The 25,477-nt window shown below is 36.2% G+C and overlaps 5 protein-coding genes and 1 long non-coding RNA gene across 8 annotated transcripts; 3 read left to right on the plus strand and 3 right to left on the minus strand.

The window, feature by feature from the left end:
- Window positions 1-1,501: 1,501 nt before the first annotated feature.
- LOC143446683 (uncharacterized) lies at window positions 1,502-2,546 on the plus strand. Its single transcript, XR_013113968.1, has 3 exons — window positions 1,502-1,637; window positions 1,733-1,871; window positions 1,978-2,546. It is a non-coding gene; the product is annotated as an uncharacterized LOC143446683 (long non-coding RNA).
- A 1,197-nt stretch (window positions 2,547-3,743) lies between these two features.
- Window positions 3,744-6,103, plus strand: LOC143446682 (cyclin-dependent kinases regulatory subunit 2-like). Its single transcript, XM_076946435.1, has 3 exons — window positions 3,744-3,997; window positions 4,192-4,319; window positions 4,426-6,103. The coding sequence occupies exons 1-3, from the start codon at window positions 3,744-3,746 to the stop codon at window positions 4,479-4,481; spliced, it is 438 nt and encodes a 145-aa protein (XP_076802550.1). The 3' UTR covers window positions 4,482-6,103.
- Window positions 4,653-8,352, minus strand: LOC143446681 (PIH1 domain-containing protein 2-like). Its single transcript, XM_076946433.1, has 6 exons — window positions 8,091-8,352; window positions 7,551-7,677; window positions 6,877-7,004; window positions 5,707-6,001; window positions 4,869-5,002; window positions 4,653-4,787 (listed from the first exon to the last, which is right to left on the minus strand). The coding sequence occupies exons 1-6, from the start codon at window positions 8,259-8,261 to the stop codon at window positions 4,653-4,655; spliced, it is 990 nt and encodes a 329-aa protein (XP_076802548.1). The 5' UTR covers window positions 8,262-8,352.
- A 1,026-nt stretch (window positions 8,353-9,378) lies between these two features.
- Window positions 9,379-16,827, minus strand: LOC143447552 (TGF-beta-activated kinase 1 and MAP3K7-binding protein 1-like). Its single transcript, XM_076947749.1, has 8 exons — window positions 16,474-16,827; window positions 16,126-16,357; window positions 15,853-16,050; window positions 12,480-12,585; window positions 12,172-12,315; window positions 10,933-11,061; window positions 10,489-10,647; window positions 9,379-10,308 (listed from the first exon to the last, which is right to left on the minus strand). The coding sequence occupies exons 1-8, from the start codon at window positions 16,677-16,679 to the stop codon at window positions 9,887-9,889; spliced, it is 1,596 nt and encodes a 531-aa protein (XP_076803864.1). The 5' UTR covers window positions 16,680-16,827; the 3' UTR covers window positions 9,379-9,886.
- LOC143447553 (uncharacterized) lies at window positions 12,793-15,822 on the plus strand. 3 transcript variants are annotated; one of them, XM_076947753.1, is made up of 6 exons: window positions 12,793-13,169; window positions 13,230-13,397; window positions 13,562-13,811; window positions 13,875-14,079; window positions 14,301-14,582; window positions 15,006-15,198. In XM_076947753.1, the coding sequence occupies exons 1-6, from the start codon at window positions 12,980-12,982 to the stop codon at window positions 15,114-15,116; spliced, it is 1,206 nt and encodes a 401-aa protein (XP_076803868.1). In that variant the 5' UTR covers window positions 12,793-12,979; the 3' UTR covers window positions 15,117-15,198. The 3 variants fall into 3 exon arrangements, with proteins under 3 accessions (XP_076803868.1, XP_076803865.1, XP_076803866.1); XM_076947750.1 differs by lacking the exon at window positions 15,006-15,198 and adding an exon at window positions 15,212-15,822 and having other exon boundaries at window positions 12,798-13,169; XM_076947751.1 differs by lacking the exon at window positions 15,006-15,198 and adding an exon at window positions 15,212-15,821 and having other exon boundaries at window positions 12,802-13,169; window positions 13,263-13,397.
- Window positions 16,826-25,258, minus strand: LOC143447551 (uncharacterized). The gene has a single exon (XM_076947748.1). It carries the CDS (start codon window positions 22,814-22,816, stop codon window positions 19,133-19,135), a length of 3,684 nt encoding a protein of 1,227 aa, XP_076803863.1. The 5' UTR covers window positions 22,817-25,258; the 3' UTR covers window positions 16,826-19,132.
- Between the last annotated feature and the right edge of the window lie 219 nt (window positions 25,259-25,477).

The following is a 25,477-nucleotide window of genomic DNA, read 5'->3' on the forward strand; positions in this document are numbered from 1 at the left end:
CGTTCGGAAGAAGGCACTTTTTCCTTTACCTTATGGATGATGGGTAAAAGGCTCTATAGTAACAATGTTGTTAATTTTTTTAGAATGGCATCATATGGCATAAATTGTGGAGGCGTCAAAGGTGGCGAGGAGAGCTTCCTCCCTTCAAAAATCACTCATAGTCCTTAAACTCCTTGTTGATTGTATAATTCAAACAGAAAATAAACAAATCTCGGGGGAAAATCTAAAATACTTTCTGTATTCAGTTAGAAATCAATTTTTTCAAATGTGGTCTAATAACTGAGGAATTAATGGATTACAGAAAGAGTTATTTGTAGGGTTCTGTTGTTACAATAGGCCAGTGATTCTCAAACTTTTTTCGTTGCGACACCTTTGGAAAAGTTTGCTGGACTTGCGACGCACCAGCGGTAAGAATCTAATAAAGACGCTTATTTATCAAAGTTGTATTTATTGATACTACAAAAAAAGAACTATGAATGTCCAAAAAATAAAAAAAAATAAAAATGAAATATGAATAAAAAAGAATGTCACTTAATGTAATGTTTGGGCTTGCTTGCTTTCGCATAGTTTATCGAATCTTGGGAGAAGTCGAATTCATGATGCGCAAAGAGATAGTAAAATATTGTGCGTCGAAGTTATATATTGTTATGAGCTGATATAAGGTTAGCTACGAAACAGAATTATTGTGTGAAGCCCTTGGAAAATTAAAACGACGCACAGTTTGAGAACCACTGCAATAGGCCAATCACGATAAGAGTTACCATTTGTCTAGAGTTAGAGTTGCTCTCGATTTGTAGTTCGTTCTGTTTCTTCCTAGAAAACTAATTTAGAATTTTTCTCCATATGTATCGTTTCATTTTGTTTTATTTTGAAACAAAAATTAAGCGCTGGTTTGAAATTTCACAGTCTTGAAACATCGCCCTGATAATATTCTGTTTGTGGCGGTCAATGCTACACAAAGTAGCCTATCTCGCATTAATATAAAAGGATTTTTTATTTTTTTGGAACACTTTAGGCCTACTTTACGTTTTCGTTTATTCTAGCTACCTTATTTGGCTCACTTTGTTCAGCACTTGCTGAAGTGAGAACGATTTTTCTGCGATATATTTTTGTTCAGCTTAGGCCTACAAAACGTTTCAAATAGAAGTTTCTTGGCTTTCTCTTTTTGGTGTGCTTGCTGGAAAGGACACTCAGCCTTCTCGAGGAGTCTAAAATTTTATTTAATAGATTTTCAGTTTACGTGATCCCCACATGATCATGCTGGCCCATATTGTTAATTTACCGTTGTCACAAGGTAAATTGTTCAAAAGCATCGCCATTCTCCTAACCTAACCGCCTATCTTTAACCACAGAAATAAAATTTGACTAACGTTTCTGCCTTTGGCTAATTGCGCAAATTCTTGCAGCGTGCTGCAAACCTACTCGGTAAGAGATAAAATACACCCCGTAGGGGACGTTTGTTTTTTTGAACAAATGGGATGTAGAGTTAATGCAAAGATCGAATAGAGTCACTTAAATTCGTTTAATCGCTGAGTTCTCGGTGTTTAAATTTTTAAAACAGAAAATTAAAACTGTTGAAATAATAACCTGTTCAAACAATCAATTCAAAGATTTATGAAAAATGAACAATGCAGTTGGTAAGCAAAATACTTCGTGAGGTTCTCTATTGGCTTTGGTAAATATTCAATTTATTTTATTCGCTATAACCTGGCTATATTTATGTAATTTATAGAGTTTGAACTCTTCGATAGAATTTTTCCTACATTGCTCTATACAGCAGTAGTCGCTGCAATGTTGGCCACCCTTATTTGGATATTGTACAATTGCTACAAAAGAACGCCTCTGTGTGCCTCAGAAGAAGAGCTCTTTAAGTAAAAATCTTTTCCTTCCTGTTTTCTCTATATGATGTGGTAGCCTGCGCATTTTGCTCATTACGTTAGATGTTAACATTTTAGTCATTGTTATTATTTTTTTCAGTATTGAAGAACGTACATCTTTTAGGCCTAAACAACAAGCGGAATCTATGGCAATCCAGGAACTATAAAAATGTCTGCAGAGTAGTCTACCCGCTACTAATTGAGCAGAGACCAATGAAGGTCGTTACTTTTCTAATTGTTTCATTTATCAAGTTTCACGAAGTAACCATCGCGCGATTATTTGTAGTTTGAATTACTTCATGCACTTTTATTTAGACAACATTTTTTGCGTTTCTTGCAACCTACAACTACCGTCTGTTTTTCTAAGTATGATATGATTCATATCCTTACAGACTTAGCCTACTGTACTTTTATCAGTTTTATGTGGTTTAATTTATTGTTCCCTTCCAATTGCGAAACGTTACTTGTCACTCAGTGTTACATAATAATGTGTTACATTTGTTACTACGATATGCCAGTATCTATCATTAGTAGCATACGATTACAGCCCCATACCCTAAATATATATTTATATTGAGACTTCATGTTACTATCGAACGCCTATGTATTCTTATTTTTATCTAAACAATCTGCGTCGTTTTACAGCAAATAGCGTAGCCCAGCTAGTCCCTTAATATAATAGGATTGCATTTCATTTCCTTGGCTTTTATGATGCACCGTGATAGGTGTAATTGGCGGGAAATCCGTGAATGTTGTAGACCAGGGGTGGGCAAACTTTTTGTACTGAGGGCCACATTTGAAAAAATTTTGCAGCCGGGGGGCCGCACACTCTCATTACAAAGTAGGAAAATTTACCCAGTGTGTAAATAAACGCATATTCATATTAAACACAATTTTTGTATTTAACACTCAGTTACGTTTAAAGCTATGCAATCATCATCACAAAAGTTAATGAGACTTGTGCAACTGTTCACAGTTTTTCACAATCTTCTGCAAATTGGGAGCAAGTTTGCTGGTAGATATCCTCATAACATCACGCAAGTTGGTGTCTGTCAGCAAAGACCTGTTCTTCGACTTGTTTATGTTTAAACAAGAAAATGCTTGTTCGCATATGTATGTGGATCCAAACAGTGTCAAAAACTTAGCAGCAAAGTTTTTTAACGCGAATTTCGATAAAATAGTATTTAACAGTCCATTCCTTATTGAAAACACGACTTTCGTCTTCAATCTTTCGCTTCTTAACAGCACTCATTATTTTAACAGAGTAAAAATATAAATCTTTTATTTTTTAACAAAAATCCTGTCGAAGTAGAAAACATTAAACTGTGCGTCTCAAATAACAATGAAAAGCTATTTGGAGGAAAGTAGAAGTACTGGTAGGCCTACGGTAGCCGCTACCGTATTTGTATTTTATGATCAAACAATTGAATCAAACAATGCGTGGCAGCGTGAGAAGTGTACGGCTAGTTGCTGAGAGCATGTTGCAATACATGCGCGACAGACGTGTGTGTGTTTACGCACTGAAAGTGAAGAGAAAAACACACTCGTAAAGGGAATAATATTTTGTCATGTAACCTGTTTAATTAAAACAATAAGTGATGAGTAGGAGTTTCTGCAAGTGCCAGCGGGCCGTAGTTTGCCCACCCCTGTTGTAGACTGCCGCATAATGCACATACAGTAACCTACATTGTCAAAGGTCAAATTCTCTGCAATTAGCGTTTGTATTATTATCTTATATGCTAATATTTTTACGACCTAACCATATTTTCTATCTATAATTGGAAAAACAAAGGTTTCAAACAATTGGTAGTTGAAACTTGAAAGAGACGACTTAAACAAAGCTTTCCTGAAGGAAAATGGTAGTAAATGACTTGCACGTACAGATTAGTGTCACCGACACGTGCATTTTCGGTCACCTCGTATTTTGTTAAACTCAGATACAAATTACCAGCCGTTTTTAAAGTTTTGTGTGTGGACATGAATCGCAAGGATTGCGAAATTAGGAAAAAGGAAGAAACAGAAAAAGAAGAGTCTTTGCGGCTGATTCAGACTCAAATGCAAAAAGTCCAAAGTCAAATTATTTACTCCATGAAATACAGTGATGAGGAGTATGATTACAGGTAATCTCGTCAGTTTCAGTGCCAAGTAGGCTACAGATCATATAGATGTTTGATCAACTGATGTTTTCATATAGAAAATGAGGTAGCCTGCACCTTGTTAATTACTTAGCTACAAGCTTTATTTGTATTTGAGGGTTGGATTGTCAGTTGAATAGGCTGAGAACATGCAGTAAAGCATAGTTGTAACATTTTAGACATGTTTTCCTGCCAAACTGTTTAGTAAAAATGATTCCACACAATCACCTCATGACTGAAAGTGAATGGAGAAACCTAGGCGTCCAGCAGTCAGTTGGCTGGGAACATTACATGATACACAATCCAGGTAAGATTAAATTTTTCGTCCTAAATTCATCACTCAATTGTGAGATAGAGCAAATTTCAGAGAAAGGAGTAGTTTTTAAGCTCAATCTTTCTACATGTTATTACAGAGCCACATATTTTGTTATTCAGAAGACGAAATGCAGCTGACAACATGCAATTTTAACAGAATTTACAGCAAAATTTTTTGTATTCCATTGAGTGTTGAACAGAAATTTTTTCTTGTTGACTAACAAAGTGATCTGAATCAAGTAATAATGCTATACTACTGTGGAAGTATTTATCCCAATATATTACCACAACAAGTAAACCACTGTTAGTGACATAAACGCATTGCTCATAGTATTGGCATAGTTAACGTGAGACACGAGGATTTCTTGCTGAACTGGGCTTTAGAAGAGTAGTCATCTATATCTTTTGGTAACGGAAGTTTTAGGAGATACTTTTCAGGGACTTTGAGATCAATTTCATTCTGTGAATGAATGAATGTTTTTTTTGTTAAAGTAAATGCTATTTGGACCCTTAATGAAAATATACACTTTCACATACTCACCTTAGATATTGTGAGGTTACAGTCGGATGTCTTTTGTATTAAGGGCAATTTAATTTTTAAAACAAATCTATGACAGAGATCATCATTTTCTTCTAGTTCAACAAGTGAGTAATCAGGGGTTTCCATGGTTCTTTCTACAAAACAAAAAGTTTACAATACTGTATTTCTTTTTAATGTGTAAGTCACACTTCTATAATGCAGTAAAGATTTATAGATTTGACTTCCTTTTCAAAATGCATTTGGGTCACCAATACCACTAATGCTGATAATAGGCATGTCAACTACCCAATAGTTGCAGGACACATTGTCAAGACATGATGTAATAAAGGCCACGTCATTTTGGTTCATATTTGAAAGTAAGGTAACTGCATTTATTGAACACATACTGTATGACTCAGCTAAAGCTGAAATGTTCTTGAAAAATGTAAGACTTTACAAACATCACTGATATTTTACTGGATAACTCTGATGAAACCAAGCTTTTTACAGAAATGCTTCACGATACACTTGAATCAGGGAGTTCCTCTTAGCACTCAAGGGCTGTGTTTGCTAATCATTTATTTAATTATTATTTGCAACTGCATATGCTTTACTTTATGAAGTTTCTTGCATACATCTTATGGAATAATGTAGTATCTTGCGTTTACTATGAAACTAAGTTGTGGCCAGTGACTTTCAAAATAGTTTTGAATGTAACTTTTGATAAAACAGTGAAATTACAAACACGCCACAAGTAAACTCAAAAAGGGCTGCAAGTTTGACGTACTTGGTGAATTTTCTCTATACTATTGATAAAAACTTTCATTTGTTCACAAAAATTATGAATGTTTTGACTCACCAACTTCTTCGATAAGCTTTTTATGATTTGTTTCTCCCTTATTGTCCATAAAATTTTTAACAAAGTCATTTTCTTTTTGGTTACTTGGAGCAGTGTCTTTAGTAGATAATTTTTCTAGTAAGGTTTCAGGAGAGGATAAAATGTCTTCTGGTGTTTTTCCTGTTTCCACTAAATTTCGTATGTCTTCGTCAGAAAATTCTGACTGAGGATTTTTGATAAACAATGCTCGAGGGTTAGCTGGCAGATCTCCTTTGAACAACTCTTTGCATGGTCTGTAATTTTTGCTGAGTTTGATCTGTTTAAAATGTATTGAAAGATATTTAATTCTTAATTTTATTCAAGTTGGCATGAAACATCATTAGCCGTGTTTATTAATAAATGAAGCTGGTCAGCTGTGTGGTGATGCATGGTGAACACTTAACAAACGGTTGATAAAGCAGTTAGTTTAAAACATTATACAGTCGAATCCGCTTAATTCGGACACCGGATAACCCGGACAACCGCTTTATTCGGCCAAAATGCTCCGGAACGGAACAAAAGTAAAAATTGAACGTAAAAAACTCCTGTTAATTCGGACAATTCTCCGCTTAATTCGGACACGGGTTGGCAATTCCTATCGTTAGGTTACGACACAATAAACAGTACTTAGTTCGTTTTAACACAAGATGCAATTGCATTATGAGTGATTATGGTGAAACAATGACGATCCATAAAGTAACAATCGACAATGAACTCATATAAGGCCGTGCCAATTTCATAGTCGCTTTTACTTCGGTACAATTGCGTCTATCTTGTAGAACAGAATGGTACAGCAAAGTTTAGCAGAAAAAGTGAAATTGCTCACTAAAGTAAACGAAGACGTTTTAAGCCATCAGTGCCAATTACTGCAGTATAGCCCAGCTGCAATTCATTTATTACGCAACACTACAGTATTTTAAATGTGTTTTTTGCCTTTACGCATGACCATGAAACAAACAATTGATTTTCCGCTTAATTCGGACAAAGCCGTTTCTCCGCTTAATTCGGCCAAAAGTGAGCGGAACCAAAGTGTCCGAATTAAGCGGAGTCGACTGTATAACCGTAATTTTTACCATAAAAATTGCAAGCGATTTATATTTTGTTCAAACTTTTGCCAAAACATGACTACTAAATAAGTATCCAAAGAGTAACCTTTAGGTGAAAGTGAATAAATTCAATAATTAATAAAACCAGTTCATGTTTATCTATTGATGATTTTAGCAGTTCATCCAAAACTTTGTCATTGGCTGCAACAGGAATTGTCATATGCTGTTTGCAATCTAGATTTAATAATAAAATGATTGTTAATGCAATCATCATTCAATAAAACTTATAAAAAAGATAATATAGTCAGTATCAAAATGTTCATGAATGGCTAACATGTTGACTGCCAACAACGTGAAATCAGGTGGTTGAAATTTTGGCCCACACTGCCAACCATAAGTTATCTCATGCTTAACACCCTGCCTATTAAGTTAAAACTATGCGTTTTCGCACACATTAATTTAAAGTTGTGTGCAACGTCTGGAACAAGAACCGAAACAAACATAATTTTAAGGAGAAATGTATTGAACATTTAGAACACACATATAAGGGGAATATTGCTTATCACCTGAGACAAGATGGACAAAACAGGCCTTGGCAGTCAACATTTTAATAATAAATTTTAGCATGTTTCGACATTAATGCAGAGAAAACTGGGTTATATGATTACAAGAAACAGAATACATGTGCATTGCACAAGTTCATAAAATAAGACTCCAAGACTGAATTGCAAGCAAACTATACATTTAGATGAAATTATCATAAATCTATATTCATATTACTTTTTGACCCCTTGTAATTTCTTTTAAACCCAGCCATAAATTTTAGCGGCTCTGTATCATCAGAGGGATATGGTATTCTCTTCCATCCACAAACATTGACGAAAATGTCAAAGTTGGTTCCCTCTGTCTAATATAATAATGTACTCCAGTGAGGCTATGCTTAAATGTTACTCTTACCAATCTTACTTCGGTTTTATTTATTTAAATGAATAGTGAGCCAAAATATAGTTCATGTAACTATATATCTAAATTAGCAAAATTGCTGTTTTGTATGATTAGCAAGGTACAAGCAGTAGTGGAAAGTGTGGCACCTGCACGCACGAGAATCACCAATATGCACGCAGAACTAGTTTATCTTCACGCCGATTTATAGTAAATAAACAAAGAGTTTAAGGCTTCAATCACGCCAAAATTAGCTTTTTTGCATGCACAATTTCTCGTTGGAAACTGCCATACTTTCCAGTTGAGGATCCAAGTACATCATAATACAACGGCTCAAATATATCCATATGCATATAATTACATAGCTCTATACGGCACCTCGGGTTTACTAATAAAGCATATCTTTGGCTCAGGAGCTGACATGAACATTTCCCTTTCCTTCATTTGTTTGTCAATAAATTTTTTGTAAGCTGTGGGGTCAGTCGCGGATAAATCATCTAATCGGTCCCATATGTACTTTGCCTGATCTTGCATTTCACGTTGTTCCATGTTTACGATTAAAATCTTCAACACTTAGCGTCTCCGTCCAAAAGAACCCAAACTCTGAAAAGTCGTCTTCCTCTGGCTTAGGCTAAGTATTCAATTTTTGTTTACCGTTCGTTAACAACGGGGTATTTCCCCAAGTAAAGAAGTTTTTTAGGATTGTGTTGAGTATAAAATTATGTATTTTAATACATTTATATTTATACTATTAAAAACGTTATGCAATCACTTTCCTTCACTAGATTACAATCGGCACAGTTAAATTATGTGTTAGTATTTTAGTTTTATAGCGTTTTCCTGGATTTTTGGAGATATACATAGCTAAAAAGAGTGAAATAACATACATCATCAGGTTGTGTCGACCCGTAACCTTGAAAATAATAACTTTGAGAATCTTGAGAACGAAACCAGGGCTAAACTTGTTACGTATTTCTCAACCAAAAATGGTTTTTAACTCTTTGAGACGAAAAGTAAATGAATTAACCGGACTCTAATTTTTCTTCAGTGGTTCAATGCTGTTATTTTACCAAAAAGTTGTAGGCTATGTCGGGTTGTGTCCGCAAGGTCATTTCATCCAGTTCTAGCCTAACTTATCATAAATGTTTAAATTAAAACAGATCAAATTCGGCTTGTCAATAGAACTAGGCTACTGTACCTCGTTTTTGGTGCGGTAAAAATACCTATCACATTTGAAACGCGCATTTTTCTATCCTTTAAAATAAATGATTTTGTGAAATCTAAACCAGATAAATAATGTGCACCTTTTTTAAAAGCATTTCGACATCACACCTAATTGTATTCAGCCATAAAACAAGTACTTTTTCTGGTCTGTTGGTCTCGTCCAATGGCTACGATACGATTTACAGACTTTCTAGTATGTTGTAAGGCCGGTTAGAGCGTCGTGCTAATAACGCGAATGTCGCGGGTTCGATCCCCGTACTGGCCAAGATTTTCCTCGATAGGTGAGTTGGAAGAGCGTTGGACCAAAGTTTTAAAAGTCATTAATTCAATCCCGTATCATCATCAAGCTCGTTCGCTTAGCTTTACTAAACATCTTGTGTGTCCAGCCCAACTACAACTTAACTACTATCTACAGAATGTTGACCGACATAGCACAACAATGTTTGCAAGTGTCCGATTCAATTTAGACAAAATGGCCCAAGATCCTTTTTTGATGTCTTCCTCTACGCAACGTCAAGGCCGTAAAGTTCTCATTAAAATTGTCAACCGACTTTTAAAACGCACATGCAGTAGATCAATGAGAAATTTACAGAGCGCGCTATGAACACTATTGCATACCACTTACAACAAACATAACCATACATGTTTAAGGAGAATGTTACGTAGTTGCACAGAACATGGCAATTTTTCGTGCACTTAACAATATTGTGTACGTAAGTACAGTGTACATACTTTACTACTTGCCCTGCACATAAAATGGAAAATGTTTTGGCAATAAACGACGAACTCTTGTTACAAGACGACGCATCACGCGGGCGGGTAATCCATATTGGTTTATGTGCATTGCACGCGCATATCAAGCACCAGGATTCTATTATGTTTGCGTATGCATAAGGTCTGTGGATAGTTGGTCAGGGTCATGGTATCTATATCCTCGTCATTACTCGTCTTCAGATTATACTGTTCGTTCCGCTCTTAGCGGCTTGCATCTTAAACCAGGCTTCTTCGTCAAAATTAGCAAAGCTAACGTAGGGCGCTACTTTATTGTCAGCGTCCAATTCTATTGTCTCGTGCGGGTCGGATTGGAAATACAATTCGTCTATGGCGATCTGAAGGCCGTCGTTCTCCTGGTGGTTTGACTGAGGATCGTAGCTGGGGTCGGTAAGGTTGGTTGGAGTTCCTTCCGACGGACTACTCAACCGCCCCCTAACTTCAAAGTCCGCGTGGGGAGCGGAACCTGAATCTAATATTTGACCCGGCATTTTAAGGGATAACGGAACAGGGGTTTTTCCAGGTAAGGCACTTGAAAAATCCCCGGCGGCGGAAAATTCTGAGTCGTTGTAAGGAACCGAAGCCGGACGTCTTCCAAAGTCTGAAACAAAAAGAAAAACCTTCCACAGTACTGACAATTATTTTCAGGTTTTCAAAAAGAAGTAAAGTTTTAATCGAATTTATAACATGTGTTAGATCGACTTTCAAAGCAGTTATCTGAAACACAGAACACGACACTCAAAGTCGAAAAGACCTTGCCAAAATTGGGCAAAGTTATTACCTGGTACAATGGGGCTGATGTCAGGTAAAGCATCTGTCCCCAATGGGTGACTAATATTTCTCACTACCAGCGTGATGTCACCCCGCGTACACGTGTGGGATTTCCCGTAACCCCGTCGGTGTAGGTAAGCTATTTTCTCTATCACGTTCTGAGCAACGCCTACAGAAAATAAGAACACAAGGGAGTTACTTGTAAAAAAGAGTGGTGTTTAAACAACAATGCCAAAGGGGTACTTCAAAATATGGGTACAATGCTTTGGGGGCTAAGTAAGGGATTATTTAAGCTTTGAAGCCTAGCAAAGAGCACACTATAATTTAACGCACAAAAGCATCCCGGTTCAAATAGGTTAACCTGTGCAATTCTACAGGTCAAATTTCACATCAAGTGCACGCGTAAGCTCAAGCGTGTGATCAAACTGATCACAGTGGTTAACCAATACAGTACCTTCAATTCGGTTTCGACATAAGAGCTCGTGAGATACCATGCTAGCGATGTCTCCGTTTGCATTCGTTGTGCCTGTAGCCTGTTCAAGTGATTTATAGACATCGTCGGACATTAAAACTAAAAATCCACCTAAATACAAAAATAATACAAAATGATTGTACAAAAAGTATGCTGACCTGGATTCAAAGATGAGTATTGTGAGACATGAGAATAGCAGAAACAGCGTGAATATTTACCGTTTTAGAAGTGAAAAAAAAATATACAGTAAAGCAAAAACCCTATTCAGGTGTAAGTTTACAGAGAAAAAAGTAAACAAAGAGGCTGCTTTTCTGAACGGTGTGTTGGCACATGGGAGTCTTTTGGAAAGCGCAAATGGACGGTCAATGTTCAATATTCCATTGAATGATTACGTTTCTCGGACGTGTTTGCTTTCAAACGGTCGTTTCAGCTGCAAACAATGCTTTATACATTAAGTTTGGAGATGGTTAAAATTGCCGTTTAATCTACTATAACTAGACAGTGTTTTCCAGGTAAAAGTTACTCTTAACTATAGGAGAGGTTATTTCTACGGCAATAGGAATCACATAGTATTAAGTAGAGTTTAAAAGTATTAATGCGCTGCTCTTAAACGAATCTGAATTATAGGCTTTTGAACACGCAGCGAAGCTCAAGGCAAATACGTTCCATGCATTTTTATTAATAACTTTTTAGAGAAACTATTACAAAGACCGAGTTTAACTTGTGCTTGATGGCAGTTGAGCTGGCATGTACTATCTAGCATTGATTTGATGTAAGATTGTCATGACCGACGAAATAGGCGCAGTGCAAATAACCAACAGCTTGAAGTTGGAAACTAACGCAAGGAATAAGACAAATAGGGAGGAAAATAGGTGACATAATTGTTCAAATATTGTTCTACAGTATTCCTACTATCTTACAATTTGGCATGGATGATCTCGTGGTAGTTAGCTTCAAAATTTGATATGGATCCAAACAAAATTTTCTTTTTAATTGAAGCTGTGTACTACCTTTTAGGGGTCAAGTATACAATTACACGCCCAGATAATAGGAACCATTAATGCCGTCAAAATTGGTATTTTCTAAGTCATACCTAAAACTACTGACAACATAAAAAATAAGTCGCCAAATTATTAAATGGTAGTATTCAACAGCAAATAATGCAATAGCACAGTATATTTGGAAAAATTTCCGGATTCAGTATAGATAGTGGCGTTTTACCTTCAATTTCAGATAAAGGAATCCCGCCATAAATGTCTGGTGCAGATATAACAGGCTCGCAGGTTGCATTGCGCAGTACTAGATTCTCCTTGTAACCGCCTTTCACTGTGTAGTCACCGATACAACGTGTACACTCGTTCATACCTGGGAAAAAGTCAATTATCAAAATAGTTACTAGCAAGCCCAAGACTAGCAAAATAATTCAGATATTTACATCAGAAAAAAAATATTACAATTAAAAATGATTACACTGATTATCTGGATCGCAACGCAAAACAAAATTGAATATTTTTCCACAAATATCGAACCCAGTTTGCCTCTTTCCAGAATCTTCTCGATGTTGAGCCCGATCCTCGAAAGCCGGCTTAGTTCTTGTTCATTATTTATGTCATGGTTAGCTGATATTTGCTGAATCTGCAAATACATAGATATACATTTACAAATACATTTATATCTATATAAATATATTACAATAATCATAAATAATTATGAAGTGTGTGTTATTATTAATATACTGTGCAAACAGTATCGTTGCAAGCAGAAAAAAGTAATCATATAACATCATGTGAACATAGAACAGTATATGCTGTTGGCATAACAAGCAACATACCGTACTTCAAAGACCCCGAATTCAACTGGAGATAGACATAATAGACCTTTCACTCTATTTACAGATTAAGTTGTATAGTTTTTATAATCGAGGACAATATTATTGTATCTCCCCTGGTTATTTTTTTTATTGGTTTTATTAGTGCAGTCAATGTGCATCGCAGACTAAAATTTAACTTCTATTTTGTTTTTTAAGACAATGAAACGAAAATATCATCTATCTTTTATGCTTGTAACCCTCGTGGTGATATCCTTGATTCTATTTGTCAATATAGTTATACTGAAATATATTGAGCATTTCAAAAATATAAAACCAGAAGAAAATTGGTTAAAATATCAAGATATTAACAGCAATGTTAAAATTGCTTATATGCAAAACAAAAACAAAGGTGAGTAAATGTTAGATTTACTTATCAAAATTTATTCAGAATTTGCCTCCCATTTATTAGAAACGTCTGAAGTCTTATGTTATTCTGATAAAGATCTGGTACCACAATGTGCTAATACCTTACACAACATGACTGTTGGAAAATGGATAGAAAACAATTACTCGGGGGTAACAAATTACAGAAAGACGCTTGACCATCTTCACGCATACTTCAGGGGCTACCATGAAGGTGAAATCTTGAGTTATTTGAAAACTATTAAATAAGTGCGAAATAAGTGCCAAGTTCTGTGAGAATGGTTACAAACAAACAATGGTTACAGTTCCTTTGAATAAACAGTTTCCAGTATGATATTGGCAAGTGCACTGAAACTAAATTATATTCTCTTTTCACAGGATTCACACAGTTTCCTTACAGGGAAGATCTGAAATGTGGGTTTAAAGTGTCTCCCGGAATCTGGCTTCCTTTTAATATCTTAGTGGATGCGAGTGCGTGGTGCAAACCGTACGATAACAAACCTTGCTGTAGTGATAGCAAAAGTGGGAAATGTATGACCAAAGAGGCATGCATGCATTCATCCACAAGTGTGGACCTTGCAAAATACACGCATGCTGAAATAGCCGATTGGATTCCAACGGACAAAAGGTTATAGAAAAAAGTGATGACAATGTATTTATGATAATTGTATAAACGTGGCGTAATTTACAGATGTAAAATGATCACTTATCACTATGACGAGGCTTGCACTGTCCTGAGCAAAAACAAGATTAAATCCATCGGATTTGTTGGGAATTCTTTCATGAGAAACTTTTACTTAGCAATGATACAATTGCTATCTAACAATTTTTACAATGGGACAAGGCCAGCTAACTCAGAAGCAAGTTTGAAGAAAAAATGTGTTAATCACGCACAGGTAACTTTAAAAATGACACAGTTTAAGACAGAAAAAACTAACTAACTGTACATCTTGACTTTATCTATCATGCAAAACTAAACCAAAAGCATTGAATCTTAGTCGAAAGTGTTCCTAAAAACAATTATTTTAACAACATTGCTTTAGTTGTTAAAAAATATCAGTATTTAGGTTTCGTTGCATAATGCACATCTTACAAAGTTTCTTTCAAAAATTGGCAGATTCATGACAAAGACTGCGCTGCCTCAGCAGTATCGAAGAGTGAAGCCATGCCATCACCAGGTATATGTGCTGGACATATAGATACCAAAATATACCTAAGAGGATGGTATGCTGCACAGTATGGGAAGGAATTTTTAAGCGATGCAATTGAGGTCTTGGATGAAGCAGGGGCCTACCTTCTCGTGGGAATAGGGATCCACAACCAGATGGATCCTCAGCCAGTTATAAGAACATTTCTTAAACCAGTTTTCGATGTATTACAAGGGCATAAATGGCCAAAGGTAAGTTGACGTCAGAATTAATTTTTTATTTATTTAACTAGATCAGGGTGGTCCAAACTCTGGCACATGGCTGCATGCACCCGTGGACTGATTTTGTGCGGCCTACAAAAACGTCGGTAGCTTACACCATATTTCCTAATCATAATCAGCTGTTGTTAAAATACAACTATACGTTTCATTTACATGCACCTGAGAAGTCGCACATCATTGAAGCGCATGTCAATGTGATGTGATAATCATTGGGTAACAATGTCTTTTAACGACTAAGCCAAGGTCACAGTATTGTGTGGTGACATATAGGCTACATGTGATAATTTTTGCTCTTTGTTGCAAACACAGTCGGAAACAGGTAGCAAATATCAAGAAGTGTGTTATTAGTAGTGCGGGAAAACATAGGTTGATTCACTTCTTTGCTTACATTAGACTAGCGTTTCCCCTATTTGCGGCCCGCGATATTTTCCCCAAACCTTAATGCGGCCCTCCATCCTGGCAATCTTGGACTACCCTGGACCAGATCATTCAGGCAACTTTTGACAAATTAACACTACAGAGAGAAATACTATAACAAATCAGTTAGTTAATTTTGCTATGGAATGCTACATTAATGTTTCTCTTATCCTTCACAACAGATAATATGGGTTCACACACAAATGGCAGGAATTTACAAGCCGTCTGCTTATGTAGCAATGCATGGAGATGACAATAAAGTGCATGAGTTCACGAAAGCAATCAACCAATTTTGCAAGCGATACAGTGTACCAACGTTAGACATTCGATACTTAACTAGTGGAGTTTGGAGCCAAGATGGACAGCACTTTGGTATTGGAGTAAACTTAATGAAAGTACAATTTTTGTTGAACATTTTAAGTGCGGATGACGTACTGTGAGGCGTGTGAGCTCAGAACTGTGAAAATTCAAAAAAGAGTGCTTGCTCTAATATACACTGTGGTCACCAATCAGTGATGATTTCGTGACTTTTGAATTTTTCTTGGTATGTTCTTGTGTAGAGAAAACAGCAAACTATTACACTACTACTTATTGAACTGTTTTGTTATATATGTGCATCTGCATTTTTGTTACTTACTATTAAGACTTGACCGTACAGTAACATTGTATCAAATGATAAAAATACATTTCAAATCGTTGCCACGAGTTTCTAACAAAACAGAATTAACCACCAACCACACAACGCATTAGACCGCAACATAGCTTTCTCTAAGAGTGAATAATACCAAGCCAAGTGTAAAAAACAAAGACGTATGTAACTTACATCGAGTCTTCCATGCTGATCTCTCTGACAAAGTAAAGCCCGACTGTCTCCAACATTTGCAACATAAAGTTGGTTGTTGACGACAAGTGCTACCACTGCTGTTGTTCCACCTTTGATTGCATCATTTAGGTCTTTGATCTGCTGAACAACACCTGGGAATCGTTTTTCTGCTAAGCCAGGAGGAAGACGGTCGGGAAGCTGCAAAACAGAAATTCATTGAAAACCAAGAACTTTCTGAAGAAAATCATCGCTAAAACTTTTGAAGATATATACCTGTGATTGTAGATGTGTTTTTCTGGCTAGTTCGTTGTCAATAGACTCAAAAAATCCCCGTTCTACCACACTGAAAGCTTGCTGCAGAATGTTTTTCACTGATGTTTCATTTACGTGATAAGTGAGTTGGCCAAGTAAAAGTTCAGCTGGAAGTCGTTCAGATGCAAAATGTGCCGCTCTGCTGCCATCATGGCCATCAAAAACACCATACAAGTAACAATCATAATCAGTCCTGCAAATCAAATGCAAAGTTGTTAAAGTCTGACAAAGACAATGCAGCAATACAGTTGTTAGCCAATTCTTTCACTTAGAAAGGGCCAGTCATTAATAAACGAATACTGTACTTACGCAAAGTTAAAAGCTCTATCTTCATAAGGGTAAGCTTCAGTTTCACTTCCATCCGCTAGGTAAACAACATTAGTGGCAACTCCAACATCTGAAAGTTGACACTGTGGAAGGTCATCAGTCCAGCTGACCTCTGACCTTTGCAAATGACGACGATTTGGACTTGGTGTAGATGAGGTACCTGTATCTGGTGTGTTTATGGTTGACATTTTGTACTGGACTCCCAAGGCAGACTTTTAGGTTTTTTCAAGATTTTAAGTTCATTTGTAGATTTTGTCCATGTTATTGCACTAGAAACGCCTGTCAATAATTCTAATTTGTACTACATCTATCTAAATATGTATGGCATTGTCACCTGCTAAGAAAATGTCATGTTGAGATAATTGATAGAAAAGATGAATCTACATCGACACCATAAGCATTAATATACATTGTACATAAAGCAATGGCAAAATCACAACAATGTAAGACAAACTCGATATAAAAACATCACGAGATATTTAAGCATAAAATCAATACTGTACAAATAAAAGTTGTCTTACAAAAGTACAGTGTAAGCTTGTTATTTGTATTTGTATTTGTACTACTATCAAGCAAATTTCAGAAGACTCAGCAAAATGCTTGTAAAATTTTTGTACACAACTATCTTCAACTTAAAAGTCCTGTCAAGCCAAACTGTGTTCTGTATGTAACCAAGTGCATGAATAGTTGTCCAAATTAGTGAAAAATCATTTATCATGACGTAACAAAGTATCCAACACGTAATGTTGAAAATACAAATGTGTTTTTATGTCTAATTAGTCAACGGTTTTAAAATATTGCCAAGCCTTATTTTTCCAGATATTTTCTACAAGGTTTAGCAAATTCGTATGACTCAAAATATAATCTAACACGTTGACAAGCTTTGCGTTAACAAGCTTACATTGGAAGGTAAAGTTCAAGATGTAGAACAAGAAGTAAAATACCTCATAATCGAATAGAATTATTATAATACATCAAGTAATCCAAATTATTCCACGTCAACTCTGGTCTAGTGCACTGAATTTTTTTAATGTGTTTAGCCTCCAGGAAAAATAACATATTTATCATATATGAATGCTAGGCTAGTTATATATGCTAGGCATATACAAATATATATCCACTTAATAAGAAATCTAGAATTGCTTCAGATATTGTATTCTGGTGCATTATATCACGAAATCAACATTGTCAAAGGCAGTATTACGCTGAGCAAATACAACACAAACGTTCTTATTTTGGGATTTCTACTTTCAATTTGCTACTGATGCTTGCTGCTACTGATATGTGTATGATATACAACATTTAAACAAGCACACAACTTTAACAACTTTAAGCATTTTATGAGCTGACAGCAAAGTGTACAATCACCAAAATGTTGTAATGAATCATCGTATTGAAAACATTGGAGTTCCAACAATTAAACTAAATTAAATGGCAAGTTTTGTTTGTAATACATAGTCATTAATAATTACAAAAGTAACACTATTGTTTCGAGTTTCAGACACAGTCCTTGAACCAAAGATTCATATTGACTGGCACTGGTACACGAAAATGACAACGATACTATCGAAAACAAATCTAACATATACATAAACTCAACTTCACATTGAAGCTACATGCTCAGAATCAGTATTTATAATACTTTTAAAGCTTACTAAACCTAAATTGAATGTGTTACATTGCATTAAGTACTGGATACCAAGCTAAGTATTTCACATGCATATCAAGAAAGATAAGCACCAGAACAACTTGTTATATATATACACAAGCCAACACTTTTCATAGGAAAGAGTATGTAGTTGAAATAAACAAATTTTAAAGTATGATACATAGATAGACCAGTCACAAAAAAGAAAAAAGGTAAAAAAACAGTATTAAACACAAACAGCAGTCTTAGCAAAAAAAAAAACAACCATAAAATTACTCATGTTATGTAAATCAACTAAGTTATTGTATAACCAACAACGCCAAGTAACAAGATATGTTTCACATAAAGAGCAAATTTATGTCAAGCTTTTCTGCTACACGTATGTATAATTGATAGGTATCAACTGAATTACCAATGTCACAGTCAAATATCATTTTAAAAGTTTTCATGCAGATGCTGCAAAATTGCAAACTACAATATTTTCAAATAATGGAAACAGTTAAAATATGTATTCAATGCTGACAGTGATGAAGCAAGACAAACGAACACGCTGACATAGACATGATTACAGAAAGATGTCACAATGACAACCAGACATGTTAAAAATGTAACCTGTGATATCATGCAAGCAAGGTACTAATTATATTATTTAGACGTGGGCATGCAAATATACTAACATAGAGCTTGAGAAACCTAAAACATACATCTCAGGTCACTGCAAAATGTGCAGTTATAAAATATATATAAGGAATTTACTACCATGAGAAATCATGAGAACAAATTCATAAAATATTATATATTATGAATAACGGTATGTACTGTATATATGAATATGGTTAGCATTATGATTTGAATAACGCTGACTAAATCCAAAAACAACATTTAAAGAAAGGCTTGCTTAGCAAAGTAACAGTTCATATTATACAAAAAACAAACAAAATGTTCAAGACGAAACAATTATAAATTGTTTTTGCTGCTTCGTAAACGGTCGTTCTAGTCGCTGTCAACAAATTGGCCGAGCTTAGTGTTTGTACCTCTCTGTATCTGCCGGATTCCCACCTCTATTTGCTGCAGCTCAATTGCAAGGAGCAAATCTTCATTTTCATCATCATCTTTAACTTGGTTTGCAATTGCTTCCATCAAAATTCTTTCTGAATCTGGATGTCCACTCACTGATACCGGTATCGGATTACTAGGATTTGTCATTACTAGATCTGGCAGGGCCCAAGCAGGTTGTACATTTACTTTTTCTACAGAACTGGGCTCAACTTCAGCAGAAATAAACAAATTGTTGTGCTTCTTAGAATTACCGTCATCAGGGACAAAATTGGTCACGTTACGATTGACGTCTGATGCAAATGGTTGGGTGTTACTGTTAGCATTAGCTGTAACTTGCTCTGGAATGGCTGACGTTGTTTTTGACCGCACGCCACGTGCAATCGGTCCATACTTACTAACAATTCGTTGATCTTGAATAGAGACAATGTCATCATCATTGCGAGCTGATTTATGCCCATGTTTCCTTTCAAGAGGGTTACGGGATGGTGTAGTGTAAGAAACCCGTTGTGAGTTATCGTGAGTTGCAGACACATGAGATGTACTTGTGTCCAAATCCGAAGTCACATCAATGATAGATGGGCTCTGCTGATCAGACTTTTCAAAAGGAATATCATGAAATGACAGGCCGCTAATTGATGGGAGACAAGTACTCCCAGTCCATAACTGGTACTGACCATTGGGCATTAGTTTTAGTCCCTGTGTAATGATGTGTACTGGACTTTTAACGGCACGGGTAGTGGGTTTCGATGGTTCATTTGCTGCAATGGTGGTTTTAGCAGAGGAGTCTGTCATATGCTGTGTGGCAGACACCATGACCTGGGTTGTTTCTGGAGGTGATGATATTTCACCATCAGCTGCAGGAATAGATAACTCAGTAGTTTTATCCAGCAGACCCTGATAAGTGCCATACTGCTGCTGTTGACAGGCATCAAGCTTGGGGGCAGTTATTCGTTTTTGTACCAGCTTGTTTATCACTTCATTTTTCCTCATGTTTAATTTAGCCAGCTCAATCATTTTTGGAGAATTATTAGTTACAGTCAAATTATACTGAGTAAAAGCTTTGACAGTATTGTTCAACGCTTCTGTATTGGATGTTGCAGTCTGTGTGAAGTACTGGACTAATGGCATATTGGGTGACTGGTTAGCGGGGGCAGTTGGCATGATACCTGGTGGCTGATATGCCAAGACCTGACCTGGTGCAAGATTTTGTACTGGCAATGATTGATTCGGTTGTATGTTCTGTGCTGGCACAGTCGGGCCTGGCTGAATGTTATGTACTGGTACTGAAGGTGGTGGTATATTTTGTACTTGCATTGTTGGACTTATTTGCAGGTTTTGCACTGGCGCAGCTGCTGGTGCTTGTATATTTGTTGGTGCAATTGGTTGGGGCTGAACCATTACTGGTACGTGTGGCAAAACCTCAACTTGGTGATGGACATTGGGTGGTGAAACTTGTTGACCACTTTGCCAATTTACACCATACGACTGCCCTGTATGAACTGCTGGTGACAAAGGATTGGGTGTCGCACCAGGATCAGGCACAGATTTCAAAACCTGATTAGAGGGAATATGACAATACCCACCAGATGGCATTACATAGTGACCTTGCTGTTGTATTGCTGATGTTTGGACGACTGGTTTCGGTATTGGAACATGATTAACATCCAATTTATGATGGTAAGACGAAGCAGAATTGTTGGCAACAAGTGGGTGAGAAAGATCATAATTTAAAGGAGGCTTTGTTCCGTAAACCACCGAAGACCCAATATACTGAACCTGTGAGTGCTGGGCATGGGGAACAGTATGAGGATTTTGAGCAGGAACAACAGCAGACTGAGGAGAAATCCTTGGAGGATGCACAGCAACTGGCATTGGATGAATGACATCCTGAGAAGGAAGGGGAGGATGATTGCTCATAATATTGGGGTTATGTAAGTTGCTATTCATAAGTAAAGGATTTCCTTGAAAATATGCTGGATTTTGCATGTCATATGCTTGATTTGTATTGTTTGGGATATTGCGTCCACACTGGCAAGTATGACCGCATGGAATTGTGACATTAGGAGGCAATGAAGTTACGTCTTGTCTTGAAATTTGACCCGCAATTTGATGGTCTTGCCTTAAAAGCTGGTCATTGTTTTCAATGTGTGCGCTTTCCTTTGGCGTAGAGTTTTCTTCAGAAAAGTCTTCATTGAAAAACATCAATGCTCCACCTTTTTTTCGTCTATTTCTATAAAACTGCAATTCGCCTTCTGAATGGGCAAAAGTACATGATTGCCCTCTTGGGCATACACTCTTGTTCTTGCTGTCTCTACACATTGAGGTCTTGTACTTGCTTGTTTGCTGAGTGGATTCCTGGCACTGCCACAGAAGACTGTTGTGGTTCTTAGAAAAGTCAACCAACTTGTCAACAACTTCTTTTGCAGAACATGCACATTTCTCCATTGCATCCCAACTTGAAATTGAATCTTCTGCATCCAATTCTGAGAGCAGATTAAAATGTGATATAAGACTTTTAACATCTCCAGGATCACCAGACCGTTGTAAGGCCAAACTTAAATCACTTATGCATTGCGCAAATGATGCTCCACTCTGTAGCCGATCAATTATTGACTGCATATGTGACCTGTGAGATTGGTCACCATATAGAAGTGCACTCCATTGGTCAGGAGCAATTCGAAGGCCAGCTTCTCTTGCTATTTGAACAACTTGCATATCATGCTCCTTTCGAAGGTCTTCGTAAATTAAAAAATCATCTTTCAGTCTCATTAAAGAGGAATCATTATCCCTTTTTGTGACTCGAAAACACGATGCACGATACAAAAGCTGGACAACGTGACCAATGCTTGTTTTTGATGCTTGTGTAAACTGGGTTTTTAAATTTTTAACAACAATTTGCACCAATACCTTGCGTGACAGTTCAGAGCCATCTTCAAGTGCAAGGTGGATAAGTTTTAAGGCTTCTTCTTGCATTGCAGGGCCAAGAAACTGGCAACCTCTTGCTCTTACAGCCGCCCATAAACTTGCTGACAAAGTAGCGGGATTTTGGTGCAAAAGAATAAGTTCGGTTGCTGTACGTTCACCTAATGCTCTACCCGCTCTTATTGCACGTTTTCGTCCTTCATCTTCAAAAAGTTGACAGTTTACCAATGTCACCAACTTTCGCTGCATTGGTCTGCTCAGTTCACCATTTTTTGAAGGTTCCAGATAGAGTGCCAAATGTTCAATGCAAGACTTCGCTTTTTCATAATTTTTTACATACTGCGAAATATTCACAGAATCTCTTGCAGCATTGGAAGTATTAGGAGTATGACGACAAACAGATGATGATAAGTTTGGCTGAGATTCTCCTGGAAGTAACTGCAATAATGCTGAATTAATAGGCAAGTCATTCACATTGCAAGTAATAGGAATTTGATCAAATTGACAACATGCTTGTTTCATTTTCTTAAGGCAGGCTTTACACACAGTGTGGCCACAACCTAGGCTTATGGGACAACGATCTCGACGATTGAAATCTTTTTTGCATAGAGAGCAAACAAGAAAATCGTTCCATTGTGGAGGCTGAGGATTCACATTATTTCCCTTCCTGGAATCGGAGAGTCTTTTTGAAGCCATGTAGATTATCTTACAACAGATCAATTACATTCTATTAATAACTTACATACACAGGGCCAAGTCCAATTTTACTATAAAACAAATATCCTATAATGTTTAGAAAACAACATATCATTTCCAATCGAAACACAATGAAATTAAAATAATGGAAATTTGCTTGCTATTTATCTAGCGGATTTTTAAGTTTAATACAAAAACACATGGTGACTGCTTTCATACAACATGACACACCAGTGATCGAATGATTTCAAACTCAAAATGTGACATTATAAAAATAAACCTTCTTCCCTTCCAATTATTTGTGCCAATTTGTAACATAGTAGCAAACAGTGTAAGGCATTGTATTTTTTTCCTTGCTGCTTTAAACTAACGGAGATTATTACAAAATGTGGGTATTTAAAAAGTCAATTTATAACTGGAGTTTCTGTTTATGATATATTTTTAAGTTATCCTCATTCCAACAAACTATCACATTACTTTTTAAATAAACTTTATTTTTTCACAAACATTGTACAAAATACCTAGCTAAGACTTAATAGCGAATAATTTTTAAAGTTATTTTTGAAGTTAGAAGTTGTATACCTACATAATGGGCATGGTTTTTTCAGGACGTTCTACAGGAAAGGAAAATTTTAAGCAACTTCTAGATATTTTATAATTATTATCAGAGCTGAGCACGAGTGGGCTCTTCTTTTTTATAAGTAATCTAGAAAGCGACTCTCTTTTCATAAATTGGGAACGGAACTATGAGCGCACTCTTTTTAAGAGTTATCTTCTCGTCGCTTTTTTTGCAAAAAACAACACTGCAACCCCACAAAATGTATGCAAATGGTTACATAACAAATTTTTAAGCATTTGGAGTACAACTATAATTTCTGTAGTGAATAGAAAATTTATTGCTTTGAGAGTAATTTCACGCACAATTTTCTCTCCGCAAAGTTAATGGCAAAAATAAACAATTTGTAATGTGCAACACTAAGTACGTCAGAACCATGTGATGGCAGTTTGATATAAACGCTTTGTTTTTTAGGCTGATAACATTTGTCAAAGAGACTGATGAGATGATAAAGAGACTAACACAGATGAGCCGAGTTGTCATCGTTATGCTTCACGTTGCCATGATTTTTATAACTTAACTGATATATGCTTTAAAAGTGAAGAATACTAAATTGTTGAACGTTGGCATCTACAATTCTAGAAAGTTCTTAATATTTTACTTGTCTATTAATCTATTGTTGTAGGGCAGTTGTGACTAAAACAAAACTCTTCAACATTGGATTTCATAAAATTTTCTAACATTTACAGCAAATAATCATAAGCAGTTATTAGGCCTAAATTAGACACATGTTTTACAATGCAAACTTGCAACATACGAATGCATTTGATTTTTGAAAACGAATTGAAGTGAAAATTTTTTAACTGCAAAAAAGAGTGGGAGCGGCAAAATTCTACATTAAAAGTCCTATCAAATGATTGTAAACAAGGATTTCAAAAATCCGCAACTGATCTCTTTAATACATTTTCACTTTAATAACCATACATAAATGCTCAGTAAGATAATTATAAAGATAATATAACAAAACAAAATAGGAACAAAACTCTGCGCTGACGATCATAACATTGGTAATTTTTTCTTACTTTGATCCATCAGCAATCGAGGAAAAGGCTTCTTTAATGTAAAAAACTTTAATTTGTTTCTCATAAATAGGGTTGATTACATTATATGTACAAAATGGATGGTAACATAACAATTTACATAATACATGCACAAGTTCTTAGATTCAAATTCATTAGCTTAGGTTCCTGCATATTTTTTATATCAATAATGTCAACACGGATATACGATTTTACGTACGTACAATCGTACATAACGTCACCAATAACACTGTTTACAGTGTGTCTTTATGCGTCACAACCTTCACAGGCGAGTGATACAGGTCAACGATCATTTTAGTCTTCATTACAGAGTTCAAGCACAGTGTTTAACGCACGGCTTTTAAATAAACAGCTGTGTAAATAGGCCTAACTGTATCTAAGTGCGAAAGGTAACAAGAATAAAACCGTTACATTAATCTTGTTATGAGCTTTATTCTGCTCATTCGTTAACACGACGCCATATTAAGCCTAGCTGGCGTCCTGCCGGCCACAATCGTTCTTACGAGGCAGCAGCCGCAGCAGATATCTTAAACAAGCGATATCAATCAGAATCACTTAAACAAAACGACGATTCCTCACCGCTCGAGCCCCGGTTGCCAAGCTTGTTTTTAAAGTTGTTTAAAAAACAACGCAGTTTAGCACTGTGCATTGTGTCTCAGATCACTACCAGAGGTAACAAATGTTTATAAAAACAAAATTGATAGCCAATGAAAAAAAACATGAAAGCAAAAGTTCATAACGGTACATCGCTAGATGATCCAACGGGAATCGCGGTCTCCAAACTCATTTTTGGTTGTGCTTTACAAATAGTGTGCTCTTGTAGCGTTCCTCACCGTATCCGCTAGGTAGCGGCTGGACACAACATTTAATTGCCGAAAATAGAGTTTTTTCTCCATTTCAACATGCTCATTTCGAGTCGTCGTCTTTTAGACAAGGTGGCATACAGACACTCTCATGAGACGTTTCTCCCGTCAAGTTATGCCTGTGCTTTGTCACATGTTGGTT

The sequence above is a fragment of the Clavelina lepadiformis genome, chromosome 2, assembly GCF_947623445.1.
Source record: "Clavelina lepadiformis chromosome 2, kaClaLepa1.1, whole genome shotgun sequence".
Classification (NCBI taxonomy): Eukaryota; Metazoa; Chordata; class Ascidiacea; order Aplousobranchia; family Clavelinidae; genus Clavelina; species Clavelina lepadiformis.

What these genes read in the sequence shown, in the direction of transcription:
- LOC143446681 (XM_076946433.1), bottom strand. Translation starts at nt 8,261, where the DNA reads ATGGAACAACGTGAAATGCAAGATCAGGCAAAGTACATATGGGACCGA. An exon ending in TTATTCACTTTCACCTAAAG is followed by an intron (nt 6,002 to 6,876) that starts GTTACTCTTTGG and finishes CATTTTAAACAG; the next exon opens with ATCAAACTCAGCAAAAATTA. An exon ending in GTAACCTCACAATATCTAAG is followed by an intron (nt 4,788 to 4,868) that starts GTGAGTATGTGA and finishes ATTCATTCACAG; the next exon opens with AATGAAATTGATCTCAAAGT.
- LOC143447551 (XM_076947748.1), bottom strand. Translation starts at nt 22,816, where the DNA reads ATGGCTTCAAAAAGACTCTCCGATTCCAGGAAGGGAAATAATGTGAAT.
- LOC143446682 (XM_076946435.1), top strand. Translation starts at nt 3,744, where the DNA reads ATGACTTGCACGTACAGATTAGTGTCACCGACACGTGCATTTTCGGTC. An exon ending in GATGAGGAGTATGATTACAG is followed by an intron (nt 3,998 to 4,191) that starts GTAATCTCGTCA and finishes GTAACATTTTAG; the next exon opens with ACATGTTTTCCTGCCAAACT. An exon ending in TTACATGATACACAATCCAG is followed by an intron (nt 4,320 to 4,425) that starts GTAAGATTAAAT and finishes ATGTTATTACAG; the next exon opens with AGCCACATATTTTGTTATTC.
- LOC143447553 (XM_076947750.1), top strand. Translation starts at nt 12,980, where the DNA reads ATGAAACGAAAATATCATCTATCTTTTATGCTTGTAACCCTCGTGGTG. An exon ending in TATGCAAAACAAAAACAAAG is followed by an intron (nt 13,170 to 13,229) that starts GTGAGTAAATGT and finishes CCCATTTATTAG; the next exon opens with AAACGTCTGAAGTCTTATGT. An exon ending in CTTCAGGGGCTACCATGAAG is followed by an intron (nt 13,398 to 13,561) that starts GTGAAATCTTGA and finishes CTCTTTTCACAG; the next exon opens with GATTCACACAGTTTCCTTAC.
- LOC143447552 (XM_076947749.1), bottom strand. Translation starts at nt 16,679, where the DNA reads ATGTCAACCATAAACACACCAGATACAGGTACCTCATCTACACCAAGT. An exon ending in GATAGAGCTTTTAACTTTGC is followed by an intron (nt 16,358 to 16,473) that starts GTAAGTACAGTA and finishes TTTGATTTGCAG; the next exon opens with GACTGATTATGATTGTTACT. An exon ending in ATGTCGAAACCGAATTGAAG is followed by an intron (nt 10,648 to 10,932) that starts GTACTGTATTGG and finishes TATTTTCTGTAG; the next exon opens with GCGTTGCTCAGAACGTGATA.